At 37.0% G+C, this 26,822-nt stretch overlaps 1 protein-coding gene across 4 annotated transcripts in view; it reads left to right on the top strand.

The window, feature by feature from the left end:
• The first annotated feature begins 475 nt into the window (after positions 1 to 475).
• Positions 476 to 26,822, top strand: part of Rbbp6 (RB binding protein 6, ubiquitin ligase) — a 30,799-nt gene continuing 4,452 nt past the window's right edge. The window contains exons 1-17 of one of the 4 annotated variants that reach the window (XM_051192872.1): positions 476 to 644; positions 5,524 to 5,623; positions 7,929 to 7,965; positions 12,504 to 12,548; positions 14,552 to 14,640; positions 14,747 to 14,843; positions 15,287 to 15,426; positions 17,163 to 17,276; positions 18,138 to 18,310; positions 19,315 to 19,418; positions 19,527 to 19,864; positions 21,294 to 21,390; positions 21,589 to 21,667; positions 21,764 to 21,818; positions 23,523 to 23,591; positions 25,618 to 25,980; positions 26,268 to 26,369. In XM_051192872.1, the coding sequence (XP_051048829.1) occupies positions 479 to 644; positions 5,524 to 5,623; positions 7,929 to 7,965; positions 12,504 to 12,548; positions 14,552 to 14,640; positions 14,747 to 14,843; positions 15,287 to 15,426; positions 17,163 to 17,276; positions 18,138 to 18,310; positions 19,315 to 19,418; positions 19,527 to 19,864; positions 21,294 to 21,390; positions 21,589 to 21,667; positions 21,764 to 21,818; positions 23,523 to 23,591; positions 25,618 to 25,980; positions 26,268 to 26,369 (2,168 nt within the window). In that variant the 5' untranslated portion in view covers positions 476 to 478. The remainder of the gene's footprint in view (positions 645 to 5,523; positions 5,624 to 7,928; positions 7,966 to 12,503; positions 12,549 to 14,551; positions 14,641 to 14,746; positions 14,844 to 15,286; positions 15,427 to 17,162; positions 17,277 to 18,137; positions 18,311 to 19,314; positions 19,419 to 19,526; positions 19,865 to 21,293; positions 21,391 to 21,588; positions 21,668 to 21,763; positions 21,819 to 23,522; positions 23,592 to 25,617; positions 25,981 to 26,267; positions 26,370 to 26,822) is intronic. The other 3 variants (XM_051192873.1, XM_051192874.1, XM_051192875.1) reach the window with 3 other exon arrangements.

Genomic DNA, 26,822 nt, shown 5'->3' on the forward strand with positions numbered 1-26,822 from the left:
CTCCGGCCTAGGCCCTCTCCCCGCAGCCTTCTCCCGGGGCCTGGGTCACCCCCATCCACGGAGAGAGACCAGCCGGGAGGTGCGGCCGCTATGGACCCCTGACCCCGCGGGGTCATTCGGACTCTAACGTGTGGACTGACCGCTACTGACTGCACCGCCTGCCCTGTCTCCTGCCGGCCCTTAGCATGATCGAGGGGGACCCAGCCGGGTGACATTGTGCCGGTTGGCGGATCCTCGATTGCCCCCTTTTCCCGTCCTGCTCCTCCCACATGAAGCGATTCTGAGTACGGGGGGTTCCGGATTATTGTTCTCACGAACCCCCGCTTGTGGTTGGGGGGTATTTAATTTGAGGCCTTAGGGTCCTTCGTTGTCTTTTGAGTGTTTTGTGTGTGTACATATTTTGCTCTTAAGTTTATAAATATACTTATATTGAGAGTGTCCACGTCTCCTCGCTGAACCTTAGGAATCCTTTGCCACAATGTCCTGTGTGCACTATAAATTTTCCTCTAAACTCAACTACGACACCGTCACCTTTGATGGGCTCCATATCTCCCTCTGCGACTTAAAGAAGCAGATTATGGGGAGAGAAAAGCTGAAAGCTGCCGATAGCGATCTGCAGATCACCAACGCGCAGACGAAAGAAGGTAAGAGGCACATGGGCCGCAGATATTTATTGGGTCGAGGTGGGGTCACTGTAAGTTTGTTAGAGGCCTTTCCTCCATTCCAGTTCGTTGTAATAAACAGCGTTTCATTGATAGCCAAGGATTGCAGCACCCGACCTTGGAGTTTAACTGGCCTGTTTGCCTTCCAAATACTGGTGTCATCTGTAATAGGCTAATCCAAAAACGTGTTAGTCTGGTTCTTCTCAAATGTGTCGACCCCTAATTTCTTGAATTTTAACAGTGGGGAGGGATTGGAAAGAGAAAGGGGTTGTGTGGGGTTTTTTCAACAGGAGAGGAGAGAGCCTGTTAAACCAGCAGTAGATATAACTGTATTTGCTAATTTAGTATGGATTCGAAGTTAACAGTAAATTGCATGCCCCCCTTTATTTATATGGGGTTGCTCATGGAAAGCGATATTTTTGAGGATTTAATCAATGTTAGAATTGTTTTTGGAATATAAAATGTTCCAATGTGGCCACTCTGGTATAATTCCATAATTATTGATACTACTTAAAGTTGAATTCTATAGCCCAGACTAGCCTCCAACCCCAACCATCCCCCTGCCTGAGCTTTCCAAGTGTGGGGAATGCAGGTGATAGACCACACCCAGCAGTAGGTAAACTCTTAGTTCATCACATTAACTCTTAAGCAATTCTGGAAAGCTTCAAAAGTGGAGGCCGTGGGTTGGTGTGTGTGTGTTTCTGAAAAATAGTTGAGTGCTACCTTGTATGAGTACAAGTAAGCCACTGGTTATAATCCTTGAGTTAATTGTTTTAAAAATAATATCAGGGCTTGCTTTTGTTTTATTTCTTTTTGAGACAGGGTTTTTCTGTGTAGCCCTGGTTGTCCTCAAACTCATCTGCCTCCCTGTGATCAAAAGTGTGTACTACCTAGAACTCAGATATTTTCTTGCCTCTGCCTCCCCCCCCCCCCCCAGTGCTAGAAGTAAGAGTACTTACGACACCGCCCTTGCAAAAATAATACTGGGACTTGAATAGTGGGAGTATCATTTCTGACTCTGAACTTGTTTTGGTTTCCTTTTCTCAGAATAGTAATTCTGGTGGGTGGCTTTTAGTAGACTTCTGTCTAAATGGGGTGACACAGTCTTACTATGTAGCCCTTATTTGGCCTGAACTTCTACATAGATCAGGCTAGCCTCTGGATCATCTTGCCTCTGCCTCCTGAGTGCTGGGATCAAAGGCATTTTCCATCAAGCTAATTTTGGGGGGAGGGGTGGGAGAGTTCAAGACAGGGTTTCTCTGTATGGCTTTGGAGGTTGTTCTAGAACTGGCTCTGTAGAACTAGCTCTGAAGACCAGGCAGGCCTCAAATTCAGAGAGATTTGCCTGCCTCTGCCTCCCAAGTGCTGGAATTAAAGGCATGCACCACCACTGTCATAGTGATCAAGCTTAATTTGATACAAGGTGTGGCATGAATTTTTTTAGTTGAAGATTTGGGGCATGGTCTCCTCTCATTAGCCTGTTTGGTAGGTTGACCAAATCTTGTCATGTGGAAGATTAGTTTTCATTTGTAATGCAGACATATGCATACTTAGTATGCCAAAGGAATATTGTCTACTTTCTTAAAGTAAATATTCTTTTGGTAATGATATTTTTCTGTATTTTCTCTCTACTTTAGAAGGGGAATGGTGGTTCATGGTAATAAACAGCTAAGATGTCAACCAAAAGAAGCCCTTAGTGTTGAAGTCTAATTTACAAAACACAGCTTTTTAAGAATGTTTGGCTACATAAATGAGAGAAAAGATGAAGTTAGGGGATACTAGCCCCTAATTTCTAACTACTATATACAAGCTTCATTTTTATTACAATATTGTATAGTTAAATCATTTGAATGAAACTAGGCTTTATCCATCTTGCTACCAACCAACAGTTAAAGGCAATATTTAGACTGGAGTAATTTGATTTAAGGATTCTTATCCACAAATTGACATTTTGTGACTTTGTGTTATTTTTTTCTAGTTTAGAGCATATTATCCAAAACCTGAAATCCAGGAAAGTTCTTTACCCCAGAGTGTGTTTTCTTCTTATTCTGCCCTTAACTGGAGAAAGTTTGATGTTAGGTTTGTTAAGAAAAAGAGTTGTGGACCCTCTGTTTATACACTCACTCAGTTTGGGGGGAGGGGTATTAATAGTGGTACAGAAACTTAAGGAGGTGGGGAGATGGCTCAGCTGTCAGTGCTTACTGTCCTTGCAGAGGACCCCACTGTTCCAGCACCCACATGGGAACTCAAAACCCCAGAACTTCATTTCTGAGATCTGAAGCCTCCTCTGGCTCTGAAGGCACCAGGCATGCTGAAGGGATGGACCCAGTGTTACAAGGCATTTGAATCAAATGATAATTCTACTTGGTTTAGAAACATCTAGTGGATTAAAGGTTGCAAAATAAATGCTTATGATACTTCGTTTCTGAGGAGAGTGCCTAGAAGAAAAGATGAAAGTGGATGATTTTTAGTTTAAATTACTGATGGTCAGTCAATGTTTCTGTATAACGTTCCTTTAGTTCTGGATATCTGCCAGGTATCAAGGACAGTAAACCCTGGTAAAACTAAAGTGCTTTTGTCAAAGTTTTGTTCTGTACTTAGTCCTGCTTGTTTCTAGAATCTTTGGAAAACACCTTGTTTTTATAGGTTGCTTTTATTTTATACTGATCCTGCCATATTCTAGTAACCTTCATACTGAATGCATTTGGTTGATTTGAAAGATGAATATGAAGTGTTTGTTTTTTGTTCATTTTTATCTTATTCTGGCTATCCATTCCTCACATTCATCTTGTTTTCCATTCTATCCAATAACTTTTCTGTTTTTAGACAAAATTTATACTGGTAAGCTTTTTTTATTCTTAAGGAGCTGAAGCAAGTGCTCTACCATTGAGCTAAATCTCCATCCCCTGAGCCTTTTGAATTTAAAGAACTACTTGTTAAGAATTTATGTGTTAGACTCTTGGTCTTAGAAATCATCATAATGAAAATACTTTTAACTGGACAGCTAGAACCCTGTATTTGAAGGTATTGGAGTACCTGACTTTAGTACTATAATACAGTACTCTGTTGATCAAATTCAGTTGTTTTTGTTATTTAACCAGCTATTGCTGTACGTAAGATTAGTTTGAACTCTGATGGCAATCCTCCTGCCTCAGCCTCCTGAGTGCTGGGATTGTAAGCTTCTTGTCCCCACCCCACCCAACTAATAAGTTGTTTTTTTAAAGGTTTTGTTAATACACTTAAGGGTTGTTCATTGTAAAGAACCAGCCAAGTGTTTGAAGTTTGAGTTCTAGAATTGTTAAACTTATTAAAAATTTCCTAATTTCCTGCTTTTGATTTTCCTTACTCATCTTGCATGGAATTTGGGGACTGTCCAAGACAATGATAGTGTCTACATTTAGGAAATTGCATCACTCCTGATCAGATGCCTGTGAGACATACATAGTCAACAACTGAAAACATAGTAAAGAACTCTTGGTTGGGCAATTGGCTGTAGAAATGGAATCCCAAATGCTTGATGACCAAAACTAAAGTTGATACACATTAAAAGCATAAAATAAGGTTAGCCATTTTGTGTAAGGTACCTTAAGTGAGGCAAGTGACATTAAGAGTGAACCCTGGCCTGGCAGTGCTGGTACACACCATTAATTCCAGCACTCAGAATGCAGAGGCAGGTGGATCTCTTAAGTTCTTAAGTTCAAGACCAGCCTGGTCTGCAGGATAGCTAGGACTGTTACACAGAGAAACCCTAGTCTTCTGTGGTATATAGTGATTTTTACATCTCTTAAATTGTTTGGGGGGGGGGGTTTCCTTGATAATTTTACTCATTCCTTCCCTAACAACTCTTACTACACTTAAGGCCCACTTAATTTTACAGAACTATGGTAATTATAGAGTAAGTAGGAAAATGTTACTCATTCTTCCTATCAGTCTTCTTAAGTGACATCCATTTGCTAAACCTAGCAACCTAGGCATTCATATCTGGTTTTGCTTTCCCCAGTTTTACACTATTCATCCCATAAGCAGCCTTTACAGCATTTTGACTATCTAATGTTCACTATCAGTGGACCTTGAACCAGCCTTATCATGACTCACCCTGTTTCTGTTCAGTTTGTCACCCATGCAGAAGCCAGAGCAAGTTTTTATGACGTAAATTGTCACCACGTCACATAAAATACACCAGTGATTTCCCTGTTTTACATGGAAGCAAAGTATAAATCAGTATATGGTTTGTACTTTCCTACCTTATTTTATGTAATTCTTTAATTTTCTTCAACATTGCAGTTGTCTTTATGCTTTTCCTCACGTTTTTCCTCCCTAAATAAATGCTGGCTGGCAGGCTGGCATTTCATTTACAGACAAATTCTTCAGAGGGACTTTGTTTATAACAACATTCTATCCAAAATAATAACCTACTCTCCATTCTTTATTTTAAAAAAACAATAGATCATAAACTCACATTTAGCCTGTCTTTCCTAGTAATAAGCTACAGGGATTATAATACTCAGTTCTTGCTTAGGGACTAGGGAAGTACACTCTCATTTTAAATTATCCCATAGTTTGCATGTTAAACATATCTTGGTTAAATCAGCTAGGAAGCAGCTTAGTCTTAGACTGCCTTTCACAAAGTGGAGGTCCTAGAGCCATAGTCATGACTTGACTATATTGTATATTGTTTGAAGGAGCTCACTTAGGTCTGGGATATTTCTTCTAACAATACTAGTAACCTAAATGCAAAGAACAGAGATTTTGGTGTTCTTGTACTATAAGCTCACTTCCCATAAAACTGATGTTTGAAGTTTTGTCATTCCTGAGTACTTAGTCAAATCCCTAAATAGAAATTTGACTGTCTTTGTTACAGAATATACTGATGATAATGCGCTAATTCCTAAAAATTCATCTGTAATTGTCAGAAGAATTCCTATTGGAGGTGTTAAGTCCACAAGCAAGACATATGTCATGTGAGTATTTATAAAAGCTCATGCATTTGTCAAAATAGACTTTAAGTTTTGAAACATTTTACTAACATTACAGTTTTCATCATGCTGCTCATGAAAACTAAAGTTTTTTTGGTTGCCTTCTTTTCTAACAACCCTCCCCCCCACACACACACACCTGCAGCATCATGAATATTAAGTAATGTCAACATAAGCTTTTTATCAATAAGAAGCTTTGGTTCAAAGGCTATAGATAGAAACACCAGTCGTGCTCATTTATTTATTGCCTTGTTTTGGATAAATTATTGTCTCTGTTTCAGGATTTCAGTACAGCAGGGTTATGAGTACAACTGGTATACTTTTTATCCACCTTTACTGTGTCTGTAATAAGTACAGAATAACAATCATAATTGCTTATATATTTTCTTAACTATAAATAACTCTGGAGACGGTTTAAGGTGTAGAATATTCAGTTCATATGGAAATGCATGCTGTTTTCTTTAATGATTTGAGCATCCTTTTGGTATCTACAGTGGGCATGAGTAAGATTCTTATCCAGCCCCCCATAAATCCTAGGAATAACTGTCCCTCTAATTTGTAGAGGTGTATTAGGAATTAAATAGTTCTTGGCATAGAATGAATACTACTTATGTAACTAAAATGATGCCAATCCTCAAGAGTAGTTTAGAGCTTCTGTTTATTAAAGAGACAAAGTATATCTCTAATAGTGCTGAGGATTAAACCTAGTCCTTTGCTCATGTTAAGCAAGCACTTGTATGATCCACATCCATAGACCTCTTCCTTTTAGTATTTCAAGTTCCTATTAAGTTGTTTAGGCTGGTGGTGGAACTGACTGTAGATCTAATGGCCTTGAACTTTATGCACTGCTGCCTTAGCCCCTCAAGAAGCTGAAATTACAGGTCTTCAATGGGTATGGTCATTTGAGAAGTTTGATATTGAAAGCAGAACTGTAATACATGAGTAGGGTAGAGTTATTTTCTGTGTTTTAGCATGAAATTACACTTACCATGTGTTTTTTAAAGACATATCAAGCAAGATGTGGTAGCACGTGCCTATAATCCCAGTGATTCTACATAAACTAATCTGGTCTACATAGCAAGTACCAGGACACCCAGGATTATATAGCTATAAAGAGACTTTGTCCCTCCCCCCCAAAAAAAAGTAATAAATAAAAACAAGTATCAGATATTTAATCTGGATATTTTCTTGAGAAAAGGATATTTGAAGTTTATGGACATCCTAAGTTGCAGTATTAATTTATATGTAGGATTTTTGTTTGTCTCATAAAATGCTTCTCAGTTTCAGCAAATGCTAGAAAGTTCAAGTTATTTTGTCAGTAGTTGAAAGTCACAGGTGAACTTAAAAACTCGTTTCAGGAGCTGTCTAGTATTTCTCTACAGTAAATTTGAGGCATTTAAAAGCCTGTACTTAGGACCTCAGTTCTGGTCCCCCTTCTAATCTATCTAGACTAAAGAAATATGTGTTGTAGCAACAGTTTATCCAATTATATATAAGCATAAAATGGATTTTAAATTATTTTCAGGTTATGTTGTATCTTCCAGAAACCTTAAATTTTGTTCAGTAATTGTTTTGAAATGCTTACTTGGTTTTTGAGACACTGTCCAGGCCCTGGCTGTCCTGGAACTCACTGTATAGACCAGGCTGGCCTGGATCTCAGATCTGCCTGCCTCTGAGTGCTGGAATTAAAGGTGTGTGCCACTATGCCTGGTTTTAAAATATTTTTAAAGTTATAATCAACATGCCTATCTGGATTTGAAAGCTAATTTTTGAGCACAGCAGATAAAGATCCGTTATAAATGTTACCAGCAGTGGTTTTTTAAAGAAATAGATATGTAGAAATTTATATCTAGATTAACCAAAAAGGAAGGAATACTTATTTAGCCCATTTATAAGTAAACCACAAATTTTAAGAATATTGTACAGAATGTCTCAATATGGGACTTTTTTAGAAACTAAGATTGTATCTTAAACCATTTTTGGCAATGGCAAATATTAACCAAAGTTGCTTACTCATATCAGAAGTTGATTGTATTAAAGCTTTGTATCAAAAGAAATTATATTCCTAAAGACTTGAGATTAGAGTTATGTTTTAAGATTTATTGGCAGACATATATGTTGATTGATGAACACAAATTGTTCCAGCACATGGGGAGGAAGAGGCAAGAAGATCTGGTCTTGGCTGTATAGTGAGTTCAAGGCAGGCCAACACTGAGACTAAAAGAATACACACACACATACATGAAATTCATAAATAGCTAATGTTAGTTTCTGTTTGTTTTATTTTTAGAAGTCGAACTGAACCAGTGATGGGAACTACAAAAGCAGTATGTAAAAACACAATCACCCTTTTTCTACACAATTGTTTTTACCTATATAATGTTTCAGTGAAGTAAATCATTTAGAATACCCAGCTGACCATAGCACACTGTAAATAAATTGTATTTTGATGACAGTTGAGTTGAATATGGATATATGTGGCATAATTTGTAGTTACTCTGTAGAAATGGGTAATTGGTGCCCTTTATTTACACTGTTTCATATTAATATGATAGCATTCTCCCTGTATGACTGTGGTGTACAGTAATGTATGATCCTTTTTAGATGGTGTAGGTTTAACACTGAAGAACATGACAACATGTTCTACATCTGTCTGTCTATAGTTAGTATTTTGTATGTATGTACAGGCTGTTTTGTGCTTTTTGTTTCTTGCAATAAAAAAAATTGTTTGGAGTGTATATTTTGCCATTTTCACGTTGTTTCACTTAGTTTACTAGGGTTTTTTCCCTGCTCGATTGATGGCTTTCAAAAATGGATTAGCAACATGCAGAACTTACGTTATTGTTTGCTTCTTTCTCCAAGTTCAAACATATCCTAGAAAAGAGCTTTTGAGAGACTTGTAATGCAACCTTATTAGTCATTCTTGCTTTATTTGGCACCTGCCCTTTATGTACCCTTCTACTATGCAGTACAGAGTGAAATTGTATCTCTACCACCAAGAGTGCAGAAACATGCAGTGATTTTAATGGTTTTGTGCACTTCATACACAAGCTAGTCTATTCAAATTGTTTGCCTTTCTCATAAGCTGCCAAAGTGCTGCATTAGCTATAGATTATTGAAAGCTGTATCTTATCAAAAGCAACTCCCATTAACTGGGGTAACATCTTTTTATAATTACACTTTAACCCTTAGTGTGACACTATTTTAACTTTGAGCTTTTATGTAAAAGCTAAATTGTGGGACAGGTGCTTGTTAACACAGGGCTATCTTAATTGGGTTCTGTAACTTAATGGTTCTCTAAACATTTACTGCTCAGGCTCAATACTTGTACACCAAAACACAGTATTTGAAATTTTCATTTAGAAATCAGGGGTATTGCTTGCCATTTCATTTTATTCTTTTTAAATACTACTGATATTTGTATATGAGCCATTTCACTAACCTTGGATCATTGGATCTTAAACACAATCAGTAGGATATATCAACTTAGAACTTGTTCTTTAAAGTGTATGGCCTTTAAGCTCCTGTCTAAATACAGTGATTTAAAGATAAAAAGTCAGTGTTTGGGGGTTTTTTCCCCCATATTTGGATATATGGGTGGATTTTTTTGGGGGGTGTTTGTTTTGGGGTTTTTTGTTTTTGTTTTGGGGTTTTTGGTTTTTAAAGCATAATGCTGTAAAACTGTCCAAGTTTCTGTTTTGCTGGTGACTGGTTTAAAACTGATTTTTATGTATCCAAATGCTAGCACAAATTAGAAAAACTGTCCCGGTGACTGTAGTAGTAAATGTAACACATTTGTATAAACTATTTTTTATATAGTATTTAAATTAATTCAGATGAAGTTTTATTTCTTGAAAACAGTTATTTCCTTTTTGTTTATTAGCATGTGTATAAACACAAATCACATGTTCATAAATAAAGTTAACATTCTTTTAGCCTTGTGTGTTCCCTGGCATGTCTGTATTACATTTATAAGAAATTTATTATGAGCTTATTCAGATTTCTCTTCCTTTAGACAGTTTTAATTTTTAAATAGAATTAAGTGAGATGGAGACAACATAATCTGTTGTCTCTATATCTTATTTGCCTGGATGCTTTGTTGACATTTAGGAACATGGAAACATTCATTGACTAATTAGTATTCATAATTTAGGAATAAGGATGGTTTGGCTATACACATTAACAAGCAAAATAGAGACCCTGGGCAAAATTAAAAATTGTGATTAGAAGTATGTCCCTATACAATTTTGGTTTTATATTTTGAGACAGAATCTTATAGCTCAGGCTACTACACTCTATATGGGAGGCTGCCTCTGAGTGCTTAAGTTTTTCCCACCTCCCATGTTCTGGGATTGCAGGCTTATACTATATCATCATGCACAACTTGGTTTTTGTTTTGTTTCATTTTGCTTTTTTTTTTTTAAGACCTCAGAAGTCTTGCTGTGAAACAGCTCTAGCTGGTCTGGTACTTGCTGTGTAACTCAGGCCAGCCTTGAACTCTTGAGGGTCCACCTGCCTCAGCCTCTCAAGTGCTGGTATAACAAGCGTGGACCACCACATACCCAGTGCATTTTTGTTAATGTAAGCCAAATTTGATCAAAGATGACTGTTTATTCCTCTAAGCTTTTTAGTCATCTGTCCATGTTGGTCTGGTACTCCCAATGGTAGATAGTCTTGCTAACTAAACATTGGGATTACATTTTAGGGTTCTTTTAGTTTCATTCAAATGTAATTGGTCTAAAAAAATTTCAGGTACTTGCTCCTAGAAAGAAGCAAGGCCCTACCTAGTACAAAGGAGGTCTAATCTTAGTGTGGCAGATTTAACAGTATATTACTGAGAAGTCACTTTTCTGATGTTTAGGAGAAAGTATAGGTTTCTAAATCATTTTTCAGCCATGCTTTTCCAACATTTTTTACTTGTCTCTTAATGGCCCCCTATGTGTAAAATTGGATGGCTTTCTAAATTTTTGGTATATTTGACCTTTTAGATTGTAAGGTCTTTAAGTAGCATAGGGATTATTTGGGGGGGGGGAACATAATTAAAATGTAATTTGTGGGAAACCACTTTGAACTCAAAAAGTCCATGATTAAAAAAAGTGGAAGAAAGAAAGAGTGACAGTGTTAGTTACAGAACGGATTTGATTGTGTTAGCAACTATTTAGTTAGACCTTCAGTGCCTATGTTACAGTAGTTCCTGGTTATTTAAAATGTAGCCCTTTTAAAAATAAACCTGAGTGGTTAGACTTTCTTCTGGATAACATATTTTTTTCCTTTTTTTTTTTTTTTCTGCTTCTTGAGATTAGTCCTTAAGTAAAAAAATTTCTTAGCGCTAATCACAAGAGCACATGCTTATGTATTAGTGGTTATGTATTAGAACACAATGCTTAGCACACAATGAACTCTGCTGTCCTTAAACATGGAACAAAGAAACATCTGTCTAAATAAATATCCTAGTAATAGTACCCATCAGACTAAACCTAAGATATTTGTAAGATTTATTTTTATGAAAAAGAGTCTTGCCACAGAGGTCAAGCTGACTTCAAACCCACTGTGTAGCCCAGCTCTGAAACTTGTGGTCCTCCTGCCTCACCATCATAGGCAGGTACCTCCGTGTCTAGCTATGATGTATATTAAATTTAGCAAATGTGATTTTTGTATTATTGAATCTTTTCTATAGTGGACATTGGCAACTTCATATTGAAGCTTGTTGCATTTCAATTTTTGTGCTTTCAATACTTTTTGAAGGGTATTTGAGGGCATTTTCTTTCAGCCAGATATCCTACTTGGGAGTCTCTCAATTCCAAAGAATTTTGACCAGTATCATACAAGAAGCTTGTAACATTGATTAGGATCTAAGGAGCTTAGGGAACTCTAGTTGAGAAGTTGGTCGCTAAAAATGCCTTTGTGTGCATGCGGATAAGCATCTTTTTAAAAACTAAATCATTTAATGGGATCAAGTGAAAAATCTTTAAAAAGGTCAATTAACATATAATATGTTTTTGAAACTCTCTTATGTTAATATATCCTCTCCCTGTTTGTTTAAATTGACTTCTCTCCAAAGACTTAAAAATCTATCACTGTATATGACAGCTCTTTGACTCTTTTGACTCTTTCCCAGGTTATCTTTTTTTTTTTTTTTCCTTTTTTGTTTGTTTGGTTTTTTTTTTTTTTTTGGACTGAGTGACATTGGCTTAGCAGGAAACCTATGGTTTCTTGACAAGAGAAGCAATTATTCTTCGGATAGGAAAATAGACTCGGTAGTTATATTCAAAAGGAAAACACTAGGAATTGCCTGGGAGCTGTTACATTTACAGCGATTATCTGAGGCCTAAAGAGCTGCTTGTTTTTACAGTGTTGTTTAACGGCATTGGGGAAATTAGATTTTTTTTTCTTTTAGTTCTCTCAGAGTGTACATTGTTGTGAAAATTATCAAATTAGACTATTGAGAGACGTGAGACTCTCATTGTAGTATTAAGTCACCATTGTTAAGTAGAGGAATTTTTTGCCCTTTGATTTATTTCATTGCAGTAAGTCCTCCCATTAGCTTTTTTTTCTTTTAGTTCTCTTTTAGAGTGTACATTGTTGTGAAAATTATCAAATTAGCTATTGAGAGACATGAGATTTTATTTCATTGCAGTAAGGCCTCCCATATATCATAACCTTTATAACTGGGTATAAAATGTAAAGAAAAGATAAAGTAGCTTGAGCATATTTTCAGAATTCAAATAAAATACAAAATATAACATTCTTTAGAAAAGTAAGAAAATGCCCAATATTTAATATTAAGTGACTTTAGGGGCTAAATAATCACTTTCAGATGTTTTCAGTGTGGAACTTGAATGTGTGTTTAATTTTTTGTGAACAGATTGATGACTCTTCTGCATCTATTTCTCTGGCCCAGCTTACAAAGGTATATATATATATATATATATTCTTGACAATATAAGTCTAACATTTTTAAAATGTGAAACAGTACTGTTTTAAGGTGGGGAGGGAGATGTATTTTGTGAATGCATTGTACGTATTATTACTGCCCTGTAAAGAATAGTTGCCGTCCTGAGAAGATAGGGGTGTAACTTGGTCAGCGCCCCCGCGTAATGTTCAACTTCAAGACTGAAGAAACACATGAAGCTACACTTAACCGTTTTTTTCCCCCTTACACAATTTTGTTTAATTAGACACTGGAAACTAGCACAGTTCTGGAGGAATTCCCTGGTTTTGGCTGTGAGTTATGTGGACTTCCTTAAAATAGCCAAAACAGAAGATTTCCTTTACATGGACAATTGTGTGGTTAATTCTTGAAATTTTAAATTGATCCCACCAAGATCATTATTTAAAATGTGGTGCAGTTGTTTCCTTATGCTTTAGACTTGTAGTCTGTCCAAATTAGAGTAATTTTAAACAACCTAATTTGTTTGAACACAGACTACATGAATTGTAAGTGTATACTTGTAAAGCTGTTTGCAGGAATATGAGTATGTATGTTTTTGGCAGAGGACCATATTGTTACCTCCTGAAATCATTGTGTGTACCATGTTGTTTGACAAGGTTGCTTGCATTTATTCTCAACAATATGTATATTCTGTTTGGGAAAGCACTAGTGATGGATTTTTTTAGACAGTATTCTAGATTGCAGATTGTGTCTTTGGAATAGAACAGGTACCCTTGAGGGCTCAGAAGGCAGCTGTCAAGCTTCCCAAAAATCTTTTTTCCTGCTATTAGATATGTAAAGTCTAATTTAACAGTCAACAGAGATGAAAATGAAAAGGGTTATCCCTTAAGTGCTGTCCCTATTTTGTCCTTGGCTTTGTTGTGGGCTGTGTCCTTTTCCTAGGATGTATCCTTAAAAGATGTCCTGTTAACAGATTAATTGCTACTTAAGCTCTAGTCATAAGAAAACAAAACACTAAAATTAATAATCCTGAGCAAAGTGGATGAACCATCCTATTTTGTCATTTTTCTAATGCAAAGTGGTTAGCATAGAATTCACATCTTTGATAGCTTATAGTACATACTGTTTATTCTTTGTACTGTAAGGGCCAGCTCTGAGTTCTGGTCAATTTCTACCATTGTTACTTGGCTGGGAAGAATTGGGAAGTTTTGGAGGTTTGGGGATTTTTTTTTTTTTTTTTAATCTGTTTGTAAAATAATGTTTGGGTTCAAACAAATTAGTTGTTAAACATCTGTAATCAGTTTTCTGTAAATGTTACTGTTTTTCCAAGCTCTGTTAATGTTAAGCATTCTTTGTATATAAAATTACAATAAAGTGTTAAAACTGGTTGCTTGTTTTGTGGATGAATGTAAAGATAAAACTCAATGAGTAATGATGTGAATGGTATGCTTGAAGACCCAGGTTATTAGGAAATCACTCCCTTAGACCCTGTTTATATCTAGACTGTTAGATTTATTAAGTTCATAAAATTTATCTGGAGTTTAAATTTTAAAAGCATACCTTTCAACTAATTATAAACCTACACTGCTAGCTGAAGAGCCTTCTGACTTGTAGTGTGTAGTAATGCTGTCATTTATACCACCCCTGCCTTCCAAGTTCTAAATGTAAATTATTATCTCAATGCTGGGACACTTGAAATGTTTTGAAGATTTGACATCATCAAGTGTTTCTCTTTTAATTAAATCTCACACAGCTTTGAGTTCCTAGAACAATCATGTGTTTAGATGTCAATGTAAGGTACAGACAAGGTCTAAGGTCTGAGTGTTCCCAGAAATACTTCCTCAGCATCCCAGGCTCCCCTAAAACAGGGTACTGTAAGAATTCCCAGTGCTTTTTCCAGTTATACATATATAAAGCACAGCTCATTTAGATGTTGCTCTGTGTAGGATGAGTGTGTTGTCTTTGCTGGGTGGTCTTAATGTGTTTCTAATGTGTGTGTCAAATAATTACCCGTTAAACAGACTGCCAATCTGGCTGAAGCCAATGCTTCTGAGGAAGATAAAATTAAAGCAATGATGTCGCAATCTGGCCATGAATACGACCCAATCAAGTAAGTTCGTAAATAGATTTATGCTAATAGGAACTTTGGGGTGTTTGCCCCCACAATTAGAAGCATTTAAGTCTCTGTGTTCATATTAAATCTTTTTCCTTTTCAGTTACATGAAGAAACCTCTAGGTCCACCACCTCCATCTTATACCTGTTTTCGTTGTGGCAAACCTGGTCATTATATTAAGAATTGCCCAACAAACGGGGTAAGTTCATGTAGAAACTGATACTACATCTAGTTTTTTTTAGAATTATTTCTTAGCCATATTTGCTGTAGTAAAAATCTCTGTTAAAATGGCAGATGAGCCAGGCGTTGGTGGCACACGCCTTTAGTCCCAGCACTTGGGAGGCAGAGGCAGGCGGATCTCTGTGAGTTCTAGGCCAGCCTGGTCTACAGAGCTAGTTCCAGGACAGCCTCCAAAGCCACAGAGAAACCCTGTCTCTTGGCTCTTTTGTTGAATAGAGCATGGTTTTTGTCTCTATCTTGTTTTCTCTGAAGTAGTACTAATTAGTCCTCAGCTCACATAGCAAATATGAGAATGAAATGAGTTCCTATGTGTGAAACGTCACAAGTAGTCTGTGACTGGCACTGTGTGAGGTGCCCAGGCATTACTAAAGAAGACTCGTCTTCCTCTCTTCTTCCAAACAGGATAAGAACTTTGAATCTGGCCCTAGAATCAAAAAGAGCACTGGAATTCCTAGAAGCTTTATGATGGAAGTGAAAGATCCTAACATGAAAGGTGCAATGCTTACAAACACTGGAAAATATGCAATACCAACCATAGATGCGTAAGTATATGCAGGTTAGATGTGACCTGTGGGGACCAGGCAGTCCCAGGGTATAGTATTTCAGTCTTGGGCTTGTAACATGGCTATTTATTTGGATTCCTTGGGAAGTTTCCATTACAGAATTGTTCATTTCCACTTGTTACATTTCTATGTTAAATCTGAGAGGCTGCAGTCTGCTCCATTTATGCAAATTTTAAATGAATTTGGGGATTTTTGTCATTAGTGAGTGCCACTTCCCTTGTAGCCTTCTAATTATTTCTTTCTGTCATTCCTTTCTTCTCATTCACATACATGCTCCCACATTATCTTACATATGCTATTGCCATTTCCTAAGTGAATAAAACAGATATAATCATTTCAAGAAACAATCATTTAAGAATAAAAGTGAAGTAAGATACCAAGGCATAAATGTCTGGCATAAATGAACAAGGATTCTTGGCTAGATGTAGATATATCACATCTTCAGCCTAAAGTAGGGCTTGTTTTTAAACCATTATTAGTTCAGTTCAGCCAGCTCTGTAAATGTTTAGTGGTTTGGGTTTTTTTGTTGTTGCTGTTTTGGGTTTTGTTTTGTTTTTTTGAGGCTCATCTTAAATGTGTGCTCATCCTGCCTCAAGCTTCCTGCTATTAGTATTACAGATATACCTGGCTTTGGTGCTTATTTTTAATATACTTTCAGATTTTATTTTTTTAAGTTTTTTTTTCTTTATCAGTGTGTGTGTGTGTGTGTGTGTGTGTACCTGTGTGTCATTCTGCATGTGTGGAGGTGAGTACAACTTTGTGGAGTTGTTTCTCTCCTTGCAACTTTCTATGGAAGCCTAGCAAGCACTTCACCTGCTGAACCATTTTGTAGGCCTCTTATGAACTAGTTTCTAACAAAGGAACTAGTGGTCTGATTCAGCTACCTTCTTTTACTATCTCCTACAGTATAAACACACATAGGTATGATAAGTTGTTGTAAGTGTTCCTCTAGGCTATGATTTCAGGTTATCTATCCTGAATGTCCAGTTTTATTTAGAAACTGGTAAGATCCTGATTGTACATTTTCAAGCTGGCCTTCCAAAAGATTACAAAGTTGAGATCCTAGAACATCCTTTGACTAACACCAGTTTAGAGGTCAGGTGTCCATGTTCTCAGGGCAGATGAGTGTCCCCAGCTTCCTGCATAAATGTTGTAGTGTGGTGAGCAGGTGGAGTTGGTACTGAAAGGATGTCCATTTAGGGATATGCGCTTTAATTTACAGAGGTTTGCTCCAGCCTTGCTCACATGCTCTGCTTTACTCTTGCTTTCATCAGCCACCATCCTGAGTTTTTGTGATTCATCTTACGCAGTCTGTTGTTCCGCTATCCAGAGACATTCATAAATGCTCAATTTTAAATTGGAATTTGATTTTTTTTTTTTTTTGCAGTCAATTTAAGAGCAGACTGCTTCATCTATTTTATGTAAAAGTTCTTAATGAATAGAAATCTGTGTTGAAAAAGTTAACATCATCTGTGAACCCTAACTTAACTAATAATTCATTGCTTTTGAGACCTGGGGGAAAAAAGCTCGTTTGTGTCAGATGCACAGCCCATACTGGGGATTGATGGGAGCCCTATTATTTTAAATAAAACATTCACCCTCTCCACTAACACCACTGATAAGCAACTCAGACTCTTCTTCTGTTTCTTTTTCTATCCTGTTCTCTTCCCTTCCCCCTTTTTTGTTTTTTCCCTTTTTTCTTTTCTCTTGGGCAGTGGGAGACTCCTCTTTCACAAATTGGGAACAATGGGGCATAAGCAAATTGATACTTATTTGTGGAATCGTGGTGATGTCTATGGAGCAGCTGCAACACAAATAACACACCTAAGGTACCCTTCTTCATCCAGCTGAGACTTTCATTTCAGCCTTGAGATGAGCACATCCTGTTCCTAAATGAAACAGGTTTTCTCTTAAGAATTCCTATGGTTTACAACTTTGTCTAAGTATAGAGAAGTGGGGACTTGTGCAGCAGTAGAGGCAAGTCTGAGAATAACTTTTTGTGTTTTTAGATATATTTAACTACCATTCCTAGAAATGGTACCATTCCTACAAAAACCAGAATGTATAATGATGTGTTTTCATATTTGTGTAACACATTCTGATCATTAACTCATGTTTAGTTGACAAGTAGATTAATCTTTTAATGTAGTTACAGGTAGATCATTGGTTTCCTAGTCTTTTTAATGGCCTGGTTATAGATAACACAGTTCCCAACCTTTGGCATTTACTTGGTGTCTGCATGGGTATGACAGAATGCTGGAATGTGGGAGAAACTTTTGTTATTGACTATTTGTTTACTTGAGGATACACATGGTTAAAGGAAAATTGTGATTTAGGGTATTCACCATGTTCAAATTCTGTCTATGTCTGACATTTACATAGGGCATTCTGTTATCTTAACATGTTGTTTTATCTCTCTGGCCTTTAGTTCCTAGAGTTAAGGATTCTAAAATCCTTTTAGTTGCTTTTAAAGTGTTTTCTTTACTTTTATTTACTTACTTGGAGTTCTGATTTGTGTCTATTAAGGATATGGGCATAACTGCCCTCATTCATTGGAAGACATGTTTGTCTAAACTCAATGTCATTGTCCTGAAGTTACATGTTCCATTATGATATAGTATACTGAGCATAGAGCATGACTACTCTTCTGCCTTCTAACAATCCTAAAATGCGGAAACTGTCTTTTACAGAGAGGCCTATGCAATTGGGAAGAAAGAGAAGCCACCCTTCTTACCAGAGGAGCGGTCATCTTCTTCAGAAGAAGATGATCCTATCCCAGACGAGCTCTTGTGCCTCATCTGCAAGGATATTATGAATGATGCTGTTGTCATTCCCTGCTGTGGAAACAGTTACTGTGATGAATGTAAGAGACTGGGACCATTTAGAGATACTTATTTCAGAGTATTTATTTATATTTGCTTGGTAAATTACGAGGTGTTGTTTAGGTGGATGGTTGGTTGTTTTAATAATGGTCTTTTGAACCTTTCTTCATTTACTTATGTTTTTGAATTTAAGCTGGCTTTGAATTTAATATTCTCCCTGGCCTTTCATCGTTACTTTTGAACAAGACCCTTGGGTTTCACTTGTGTGTGTATGACTATTATGCACGCGTGTGCGTGCGTGTGTCTGTCTGTCTGTGTGTCTGTCTCTGGCGACCATGGATGCCGGAAGAGAGTATTAATCACCCTGGAACTGGGAGCTGCTGTGTAGGTGGTAGAAACAACCCCAGTAAGAGTAGGAAGTGTTCTTAACCATTGTGCCATCTCTCTGCCTCATTTAGTTTTTTTGTTTACTTTGTTTTTTAATGCCCAGTTCTTGTTAAGCCATTTCAAAGATTCTAAAAGCATATAAAATGTTTGGCACTCTTTTCTAGACTTAGTTCAATTTTTTGTACAATATTTTCATTGCTAGGTAAATAAGGATGAGTATTTGATAGTACATTTTCTGTCTGTTTAAACATTTGTTTGAAGTCCAGGCAAGGTTGCACATGTTTTTAACTCAAACACTTGGGAGGTAGAGGCAGGTGGGTAACTCTGAGTCAAGTATGGATTAAACAGTGAGACCTTGTCTCAAAAAGAAGGTATTTGGGACTGGAGAGATGGCTGATAAAAGCACTGCCTGCTCTTCCAGTAGACCCTGGGTTCAGTTCCCAGCTCCCAGGTGGCAGCTCACACCATCTGTAGCTCCAGTACCAGCAGATCAGACCTTCTCTTCTGGCTTCCACTAAGTTCCTTACCTTCTTTTTATTCTTTTGTTTTTTGTATTTGACATAAGAGTTTTGTAATTTAGCCCTGGGAGGTATAGGCTGTCTTGAATTCATTATGTGAATACCATGCCACCTCATGCTTAGCATCTTATCATACATAGGTATTAGGACAGCACTCCTGGAGTCAGATGACCATACATGTCCAACATGTCATCAAAACGATGTTTCTCCTGATGCCTTGATTGCCAACAAGTTTTTACGACAGGTAGCCTTTATATCTTTTTACATAAAAATATCATTAGCATTTTCACTGATTTAAATGAATGATATAGTACATATATATTCTTCTGCATTTTTATGTTTGGTTCTATAGGCTGTTAATAATTTCAAAAATGAAACTGGCTATACAAAAAGACTACGAAAACAGTTACCTCCGCCCCCACCCCCATTACCACCACCAAGACCACTCATTCAGCGGAACCTGCAGCCTCTGATGAGATCTCCAATATCAAGACAGCAGGATCCTTTGATGATTCCAGTGACGTCTTCCTCAGCTCATCCAACTCCTTCTATATCTTCATTAACTTCAAATCCATCTTCCTTGGCTCCTTCTGTGCCTGGAAATCCGTCTTCTGCCCCAGCTCCAGTACCTGATATAACTGCAACAGTGTCTATATCAGTTCATTCAGAAAAGCCAGATGGTCCTTTCCGGTAAGTCTATATCTTAACATTGAAGACAAATGAGGTCAGTGGTGCAGCTTTTTATATATATATATATATATATATATATATATATATATATATATTTACTATTTTTGAGATAGAGTTTTACTATGTAGACACATGGTTGACCTCTAAATTCAGAGACTTGCCTTTTATAATTTTTTAGTTTCATTTTACGTGTATGAGTATTTTGTTGGCATGTATGTCTGTTTCTGCAGTGGCAGAGGCGGTGTTTGATCCCCTAGAATGTAGTTATAGATAATTGTATGTTATATAGGTACTGGGACTCAAACCTGGGTCTCTAAGAACAGCTAGTGCTCTTCTCCACCAAGCCATCTCTCCACCCCCTAAAGTAATAACTTCTTTAGTCAATTCCTGTCCTCACTGAAATACCTAAATTACAGCCTGGTAATGGTTGTGTACACCTTCAGTTCTAGCACACAGGAGGCAAAGGCAAGTGAATCTCTGAATTTGAGGCCAGCTTGGTCTACAGAGTGCGTTCCCGGATAGCCAAGGCTACAAGAGGAACCCTGTCTCAAAAGACCAAAAACAAGAAAAAGAAAAAAAGAATAAGTTGTGATGACATGTGACCCACTGAAAGCAACCTAGGGCTTTGTGGTCCACTAACACATGCATTCTCTTAAAAATCAGCCAAGTTTTATTAAAACACAGGGCAGATCCTATTTTCATACATACTGAAGGAAAAATCTTAAGGGTGAAGTCTTTACATACATAAGGTATCCCACTGTTCTATTTCAGCTTTTATTTAGTCAGTAAAGGAAATAAGGTAATACAGAGAGTTCTCTTGGAGTATTGTCCTCCCATGAAGTGCCCTCTTTTGGTTTTCCTTTTGTAAACAGAATTTCTCTCTCTCTGTAGCAGTCCTGGCTGTCCTGGAATTACTTTGTACCCAGGCTAGACTCACTGAGATCTGCCTGAGTGCTGGGATTACAGGCATGCACCACCCACCCCTTGACTTATTTTGTAGTCTTAAATTTTTGCACTTATTTTCTATCATATGTATCATCTCCAGTATTTATTTCTTAAGGCAATTTCTTTTTTTTTTCCCCTTTAGTATATATGTATGTGTGGGCATGCAGGCAATGTGGCTGCCCCAGGCATGTGTGCAGGCATAGAAAATAGCTGTAAGGACTTGGTTCTCTAGTGCCATCTTGTAGGCTTTGAGGACCAAATTCCAGATAGGCTGGCATGCAAGTACCTGTACTGCTAAAGCACCTACCTAGCCTGGGCTTTTACATTATGTGTTAAAGAGCTTTTTATAACCTGTCTTCACTTATCTCAGAAATTGTCATTAACTCATTTTAATGCAGAATTATAGATACTCAGTGTTAGTGATTGTTATCATTTTACTCATCATCCACCCTGGTGATGTTTTGTTATGTTACATGTTTTCTAGGGATTCTGATAATAAATTATTACCAGCTGCTGCCCTCGCTTCAGAACACTCTAAGGGAGCCTCCTCAATTGCAATTACTGCACTTATGGAAGAAAAGGTAGATTTTACCTTTAGAATCTAGTTTTTTGTGTTTTTTTTTGTTTTTTTGTTTTTTTTTGTGTTTTTTTTTTTTGTTTTGTTTCATTTTTTTTTTTTTACAGGTTTTTGTTGTTTTATTTTGCTTTGTTTTTATTTTTGCTTTTACCTGTAAAACTTATTCCTGTTTTGTTTTGTTTGTGTGTGCTTCTTCTTAAAGGGTTACCAGGTGCCTGTCCTTGGAACTCCATCATTGTTGGGACAGTCATTATTACATGGACAGTTGATCCCCACAACTGGTAAGTAGCATTATTTTGATTTGTATCCTTTTCCCTTCAGGAAATTATTAACAGTGAATCTCACATTCATTTCTTTTTATTATTATTATTTATAAGGTCCAGTGAGAATAAATGCTGCTCGTCCAGGTGGTGGTCGACCAGGTTGGGAACAGTAAGTACATCTTCAGATACTTGCATTTGAACTAAAAAGTAGAAAATAAAAATTACACAGGAGTTTGCTGAATGGTTATTATAAACTCCTTTAAATATGCCAGATTAACATACTTTTTAATGTCACAATTCAAATTTATATCTCCATTTATTATCTGAATGAACAAATGTGTTTGAGACTTAAAACTTGGAGGCTAGAGACACTTGACATTCATACAATTGAAAATGTGCACATAACTCTGTGTGTCTGTATTTGTCTGTGTGTTACTGGGAATTGAACCCAGGGATTCAGCATGCTAGGGAAGTATCCAGCCCTGGAGCTTCGCCCTTAGCCCCTTACATTTAACTCTCCAAAGCTTTACTCGTAGTCTCTTGACTGACCTTCCCCCAGTACCATAGTTAATGACTCCTCCTATGTACTATATATGGTGACAAATGTATACCTAATTTAGCAAAGGTAAACTAACTTCACATGGAGATCATTAGCACCTCCCAATGCTGTAAATACTTAGAGTAGAATCCCAGAGGCACTGTGTATACAATAATTAAGTTTTTCCAGTTTTGATCTAGTAATTCATCTTTGACTTCTCTTAGCTGGATGGTGCTGTATATAGCCTATATAGGTTTAATAAATTTTAACTTTGTAAAGTTAGATGTTTTATGGTTTAAGGAAAAACAATAAAATAGACTTTTAGCAATGTATTCATAACACCCTTTTCTTAATTCTTTCACTATTTCCAGGCTACCTGGTCTGTCTACAAATTTTTCAAATTGTCCTAAATCTAAAAAAAAAAAAAGAAAAAGAAACCCATATTAAGTGTGCTCATAAATTTAAAACTCTTTTCAAAGATCACCTTGTAAATTCCTTTCCAGAATAGTAAAATACACACTGATAAGTCCTTTTCTTACTAAGAACATAGGGTTCTTGATAGGCCTTAGATTAGTATGTTGATCCTATATGAAAGTTTTCTAGAACTCTCTTCTATCTTATTTGGATTATCAAAATTCAATTTAGTAAACTATTGTCTACCACAGAATTCTTCATTTTTGTCTGACTTGTTAATAGTTATTGAAATCTACAGGATTATCTTATTTTATGCCCTGACACACAAAGAATATTAATGTATGTAAGATGCTTTATGGCATTAAAAATTAGTAGATTTGGGCTGGAGAGACAGAGGACCTGAATTCAATTGCCAACACCCACAGCCATTTGTAATTCAGCTCCAGGGCATCAGTACCCTCTTCTGAAACTTTTAAAAAGCCATCAGGCAAGCACCTGGTTTGCAGACATGCATATTAGGGAAAAGAGACTGATTAGCAGACGATATCAGTAAAAGAACATGAAATTTAGAGACAGACACCTGGGTTGGCATCTGTTTGCTGGATATAGGGCTGTGAGCATGTAGGTTTCTCCTCAGCCTCCTTTTTCTATCTGTAGCATTTAAAAGTATTCTACTCAAGCATGTAAAATATCTACATAGAGCCTTGCAAATTAAAGGTCCCTTTTCTAAACAGTAAGTTTGTAGAGTGCTGATGAAAATATAGACTATTTTTTGCATAGATCTTTGGAACAACTTAAGATTTCAAGATTATGAAAACATTTTTAACAGTTAAAATAGATAATTTCAAGTATGTGCACTGATAGGTTGTATATTAAACCTAGAGAGAAATACTCAATTCTGTTTTTCTACATCTTGCACAGTTCCAACAAGCTTGGGTACCTGGTTTCTCCACCACAGCAAATTAGAAGAGGGGAAAGAAATTGTTATAGGTAAGCATGCTAAAACTCTTGGAAAATAATCCCGTGGCACACTGGGTAAAGAAGTAAAACACAGAAGTGATGAGGAAGGAGATATTTGTTCTCCTTTTTTCTCTTAATAAGCCTTTAGCAGTTGTCCTTTAGTAATCTAGGAACTGGGGCCTATAGTTCAGTGGTTAATTCCTGCCTAGCCTATGTAAAGCTCTAGGTTCAATCTCCAGCAGATACAGTATAAAATCGCATTTGAAGTTATGTTTACAAGAACTGTTTATTGCTAAATGTGGTGCATACCTGTAATCCCAGTGTTTGGAAGGCTGAGGCAGGAAGATTGTGAGTTGGAGGCCAGCATGGATGACATAACAAGACCTGTCTGTGGAGGAAGGGAATGTAGAAAAGCAGAATATAGGACAGATAGATGAATTAGCACAATGATGCTTAAGTCTCCATCTTTGGTATGTATGTGAACATGCATGCTTACAGAGGCCCGTAGAGGATGTCAGGTACCCTGCTCTATTTTTCTCTGTCTTAATTCTTTGAGAAAGGATAGCCCACTGAAACTGGAGCTAGATTGATAGGCAGCAAGCCCCAACAGTCCTGTCTGCCCCTCCCAACACTGGGGTTAAATATAGCCATGCATGGCCCCACATGGCTTTTTAGGTGGGTGTTGGGAGTTTGCACTTGTGTAAGCACTCTTACCTACTCACAGAGCCATTTCTTTGGTCCTTCAGGCTCTGTTCTTTGTATTCTTTCCAATGATTACTTGGTCTGTATCAGCATGGCATAGTACAGCTTATAAAAGAAAGTTAACCAGTTCAGCTCCCAGATTGGAAAAGGAATTGTGTTTCATTCTGTCCTAATCTTTCCCCACCTTCCTTTCCAATAGAAAGGTCCAGGAGATTCATTGGTGTTCTTATTCTCTCTGTGTGTTAATTTAGGAAGCCATAGGTTTTACTATGGTGGTGGTTATTTAAATCAGGGTCCAAAGACTTCCACATTTGTTGTTAAGACTTTTACTGATGTTCTGGTGCTCCATTCAGAATTGCTAATCTTATGAGAGTAGCTGCCTTTGTGACTAAATTGCATTTAAAAAAGGTAATATGTACTAATTCATGGTTCTGAGCACATTTAAGTTCTAAATGCCTCCTGTTGCTATCATATACCATCTGCCCATTGTATTAAAAAAAAAAAAAAAAAAAACCATTAGCTTAATAAAAGCACACAGATTCTTTGAGACAATTCAGAAACTTTAGCACTGTTCTATTTATTTATTTATTTTAAATGGTTTGTTTGTTTGGTTTTTTCCAAGACAGGGTTTCTCTGGCTTTGGAGCCTATCCTGGAACTAGCTCTGTAGACCAGGCTGGCCTCGAACTCACAGAGATCCACCTGCCTCTGTCTCCCAAGTGCTGGGATTAAAGGCATGATGCACTACCACCACCTGGCTGGCACTGTTCAATTTATAAGGGAAAACTTTGACATTTTCAGTTTTGATTACAAATATTGGAATTAGTAAGATTTTGTTTTGTTTTGCTTTGTTTTTGTCTTTACCCACTTCCCCCACAAGGAAGTTACGGTGATTTTTAATGTGAATTTTGGGTGTAGAAAGGCATTTGGTGTAGAAAGCTGTGTTAACCTGTCATTTCCTTCCAAATATGTTTCCTGTCAGTTGCTAAATGACCTTAAAAATTAGATCTTGGAGCTGGAGAGGTTTAGTGTCTAAGAGTATTTGCTGCTCTTGCAGAGGACCCATGATTTTGAAATACAGTTGAGAGGTTTTTGTTCTGGGCAAGTTTTTGCTGTTACTCAATGTGGTCTCAAACTCAAGTGATTGTCCAGCCTCCTGAGTAGTTGGAATTGTAGACCTGTATCACCATACTTGGCCTGTAGAGTTAATGTATACAAGTACATCTTGATTGCATTTGTGCTAGAGATTCTATTCCATTTTTATACTTTGGAAAATAAGAACAGAAAAAGACAACCTCATTTGTCTCAGATGAATTTAATTTAAAGGTATAATACCTTGGAATTTATTTCTCCAGAAGTATAAACCGCGGGCGACACCACAGCGAAAGATCACAGAGGACTCAAGGCCCGTCACTACCAGCAACTCCAGTCTTTGTACCTGTACCACCACCTCCTTTGTATCCGCCGCCTCCCCATACGCTCCCTCTTCCTCCAGGTGTACCTCCCCCACAGTTTTCTCCTCAGTTTCCTCCTGGCCAACCCCCACCTGCAGGATATAGTGTCCCTCCTCCAGGGTTTCCACCAGCTCCTGCCAATATATCAACACCTTGGGTATCGTCAGGAGTTCAGACTGCTCATTCAAATACCATCCCTACAACGCAAGCACCACCTTTGTCCAGGGAAGAATTCTATAGAGAGCAACGACGACTAAAGGAAGAGTGAGTATTTTCATTTGAAGTTATCATACACTTTCATTTTCTGATACAACATTAAATAGGTATTTTGGAAACACTTTCCAGTGTTTCCATTTAGTAAAGAAAATTCACCTAAAATTTAAACCAAAGCCATACAAGCAACTTCCTCAGGGATACCTAGTTATTTATAGTTTTAAAGTAGAGAACTAATGGCAATTTCATTCATTTCATTCATGATCTAATTACATTTGTCTTGTTAGTTTTCTTAAATGGTTTTTGTTAACTTTCACTCTTTAACTTTATTTTACTAGGGAAAAGAAAAAGTCCAAGCTAGATGAGTTTACAAATGATTTTGCTAAGGAATTGATGGAATACAAAAAGATTCAAAAGGAGCGTAGGCGCTCATTTTCCAGGTTAGTGTTTTGCAAGCCTTCACAACAGAATTACAAATGGGACTTTGAATATCCAGGGATTACCTATGGATATAAATAACACTGCATTTATGAGATTTTTCTGATTCGGTCTAGTTTTATAGAATGGAAGAGATGTAGCTTATTCCCCAATATGTCCATTAAAATAATGTCTCAGTGTAAATTCTATTGTGTAGAACTAGCATTTATGGGGACTAAATTGTCCTTGTCCCTTGAAGTTATTTATAATATGAAATAAATGGGGAATGTTTATGGAAGGAAAGACATAGGGAACTAGCCAGAGAGCATTCTGAGGGCCTTTGCCATACATAAAGCTACAGCTTCTTGCTGGAACATTAACCTGTGTGATTAAAAAGCAGTGGTAGAGTACACATTGTTGTATTGATAGAAAAAAAAAAAGCAAAACAAAAAAAAAAAAAAAACTGAATTACAGAA

The sequence above is a fragment of the Phodopus roborovskii genome, unplaced genomic scaffold (genome assembly GCF_943737965.1).
Source record: "Phodopus roborovskii unplaced genomic scaffold, PHOROB, whole genome shotgun sequence".
NCBI lineage: Eukaryota > Metazoa > Chordata > Mammalia > Rodentia > Cricetidae > Phodopus > Phodopus roborovskii.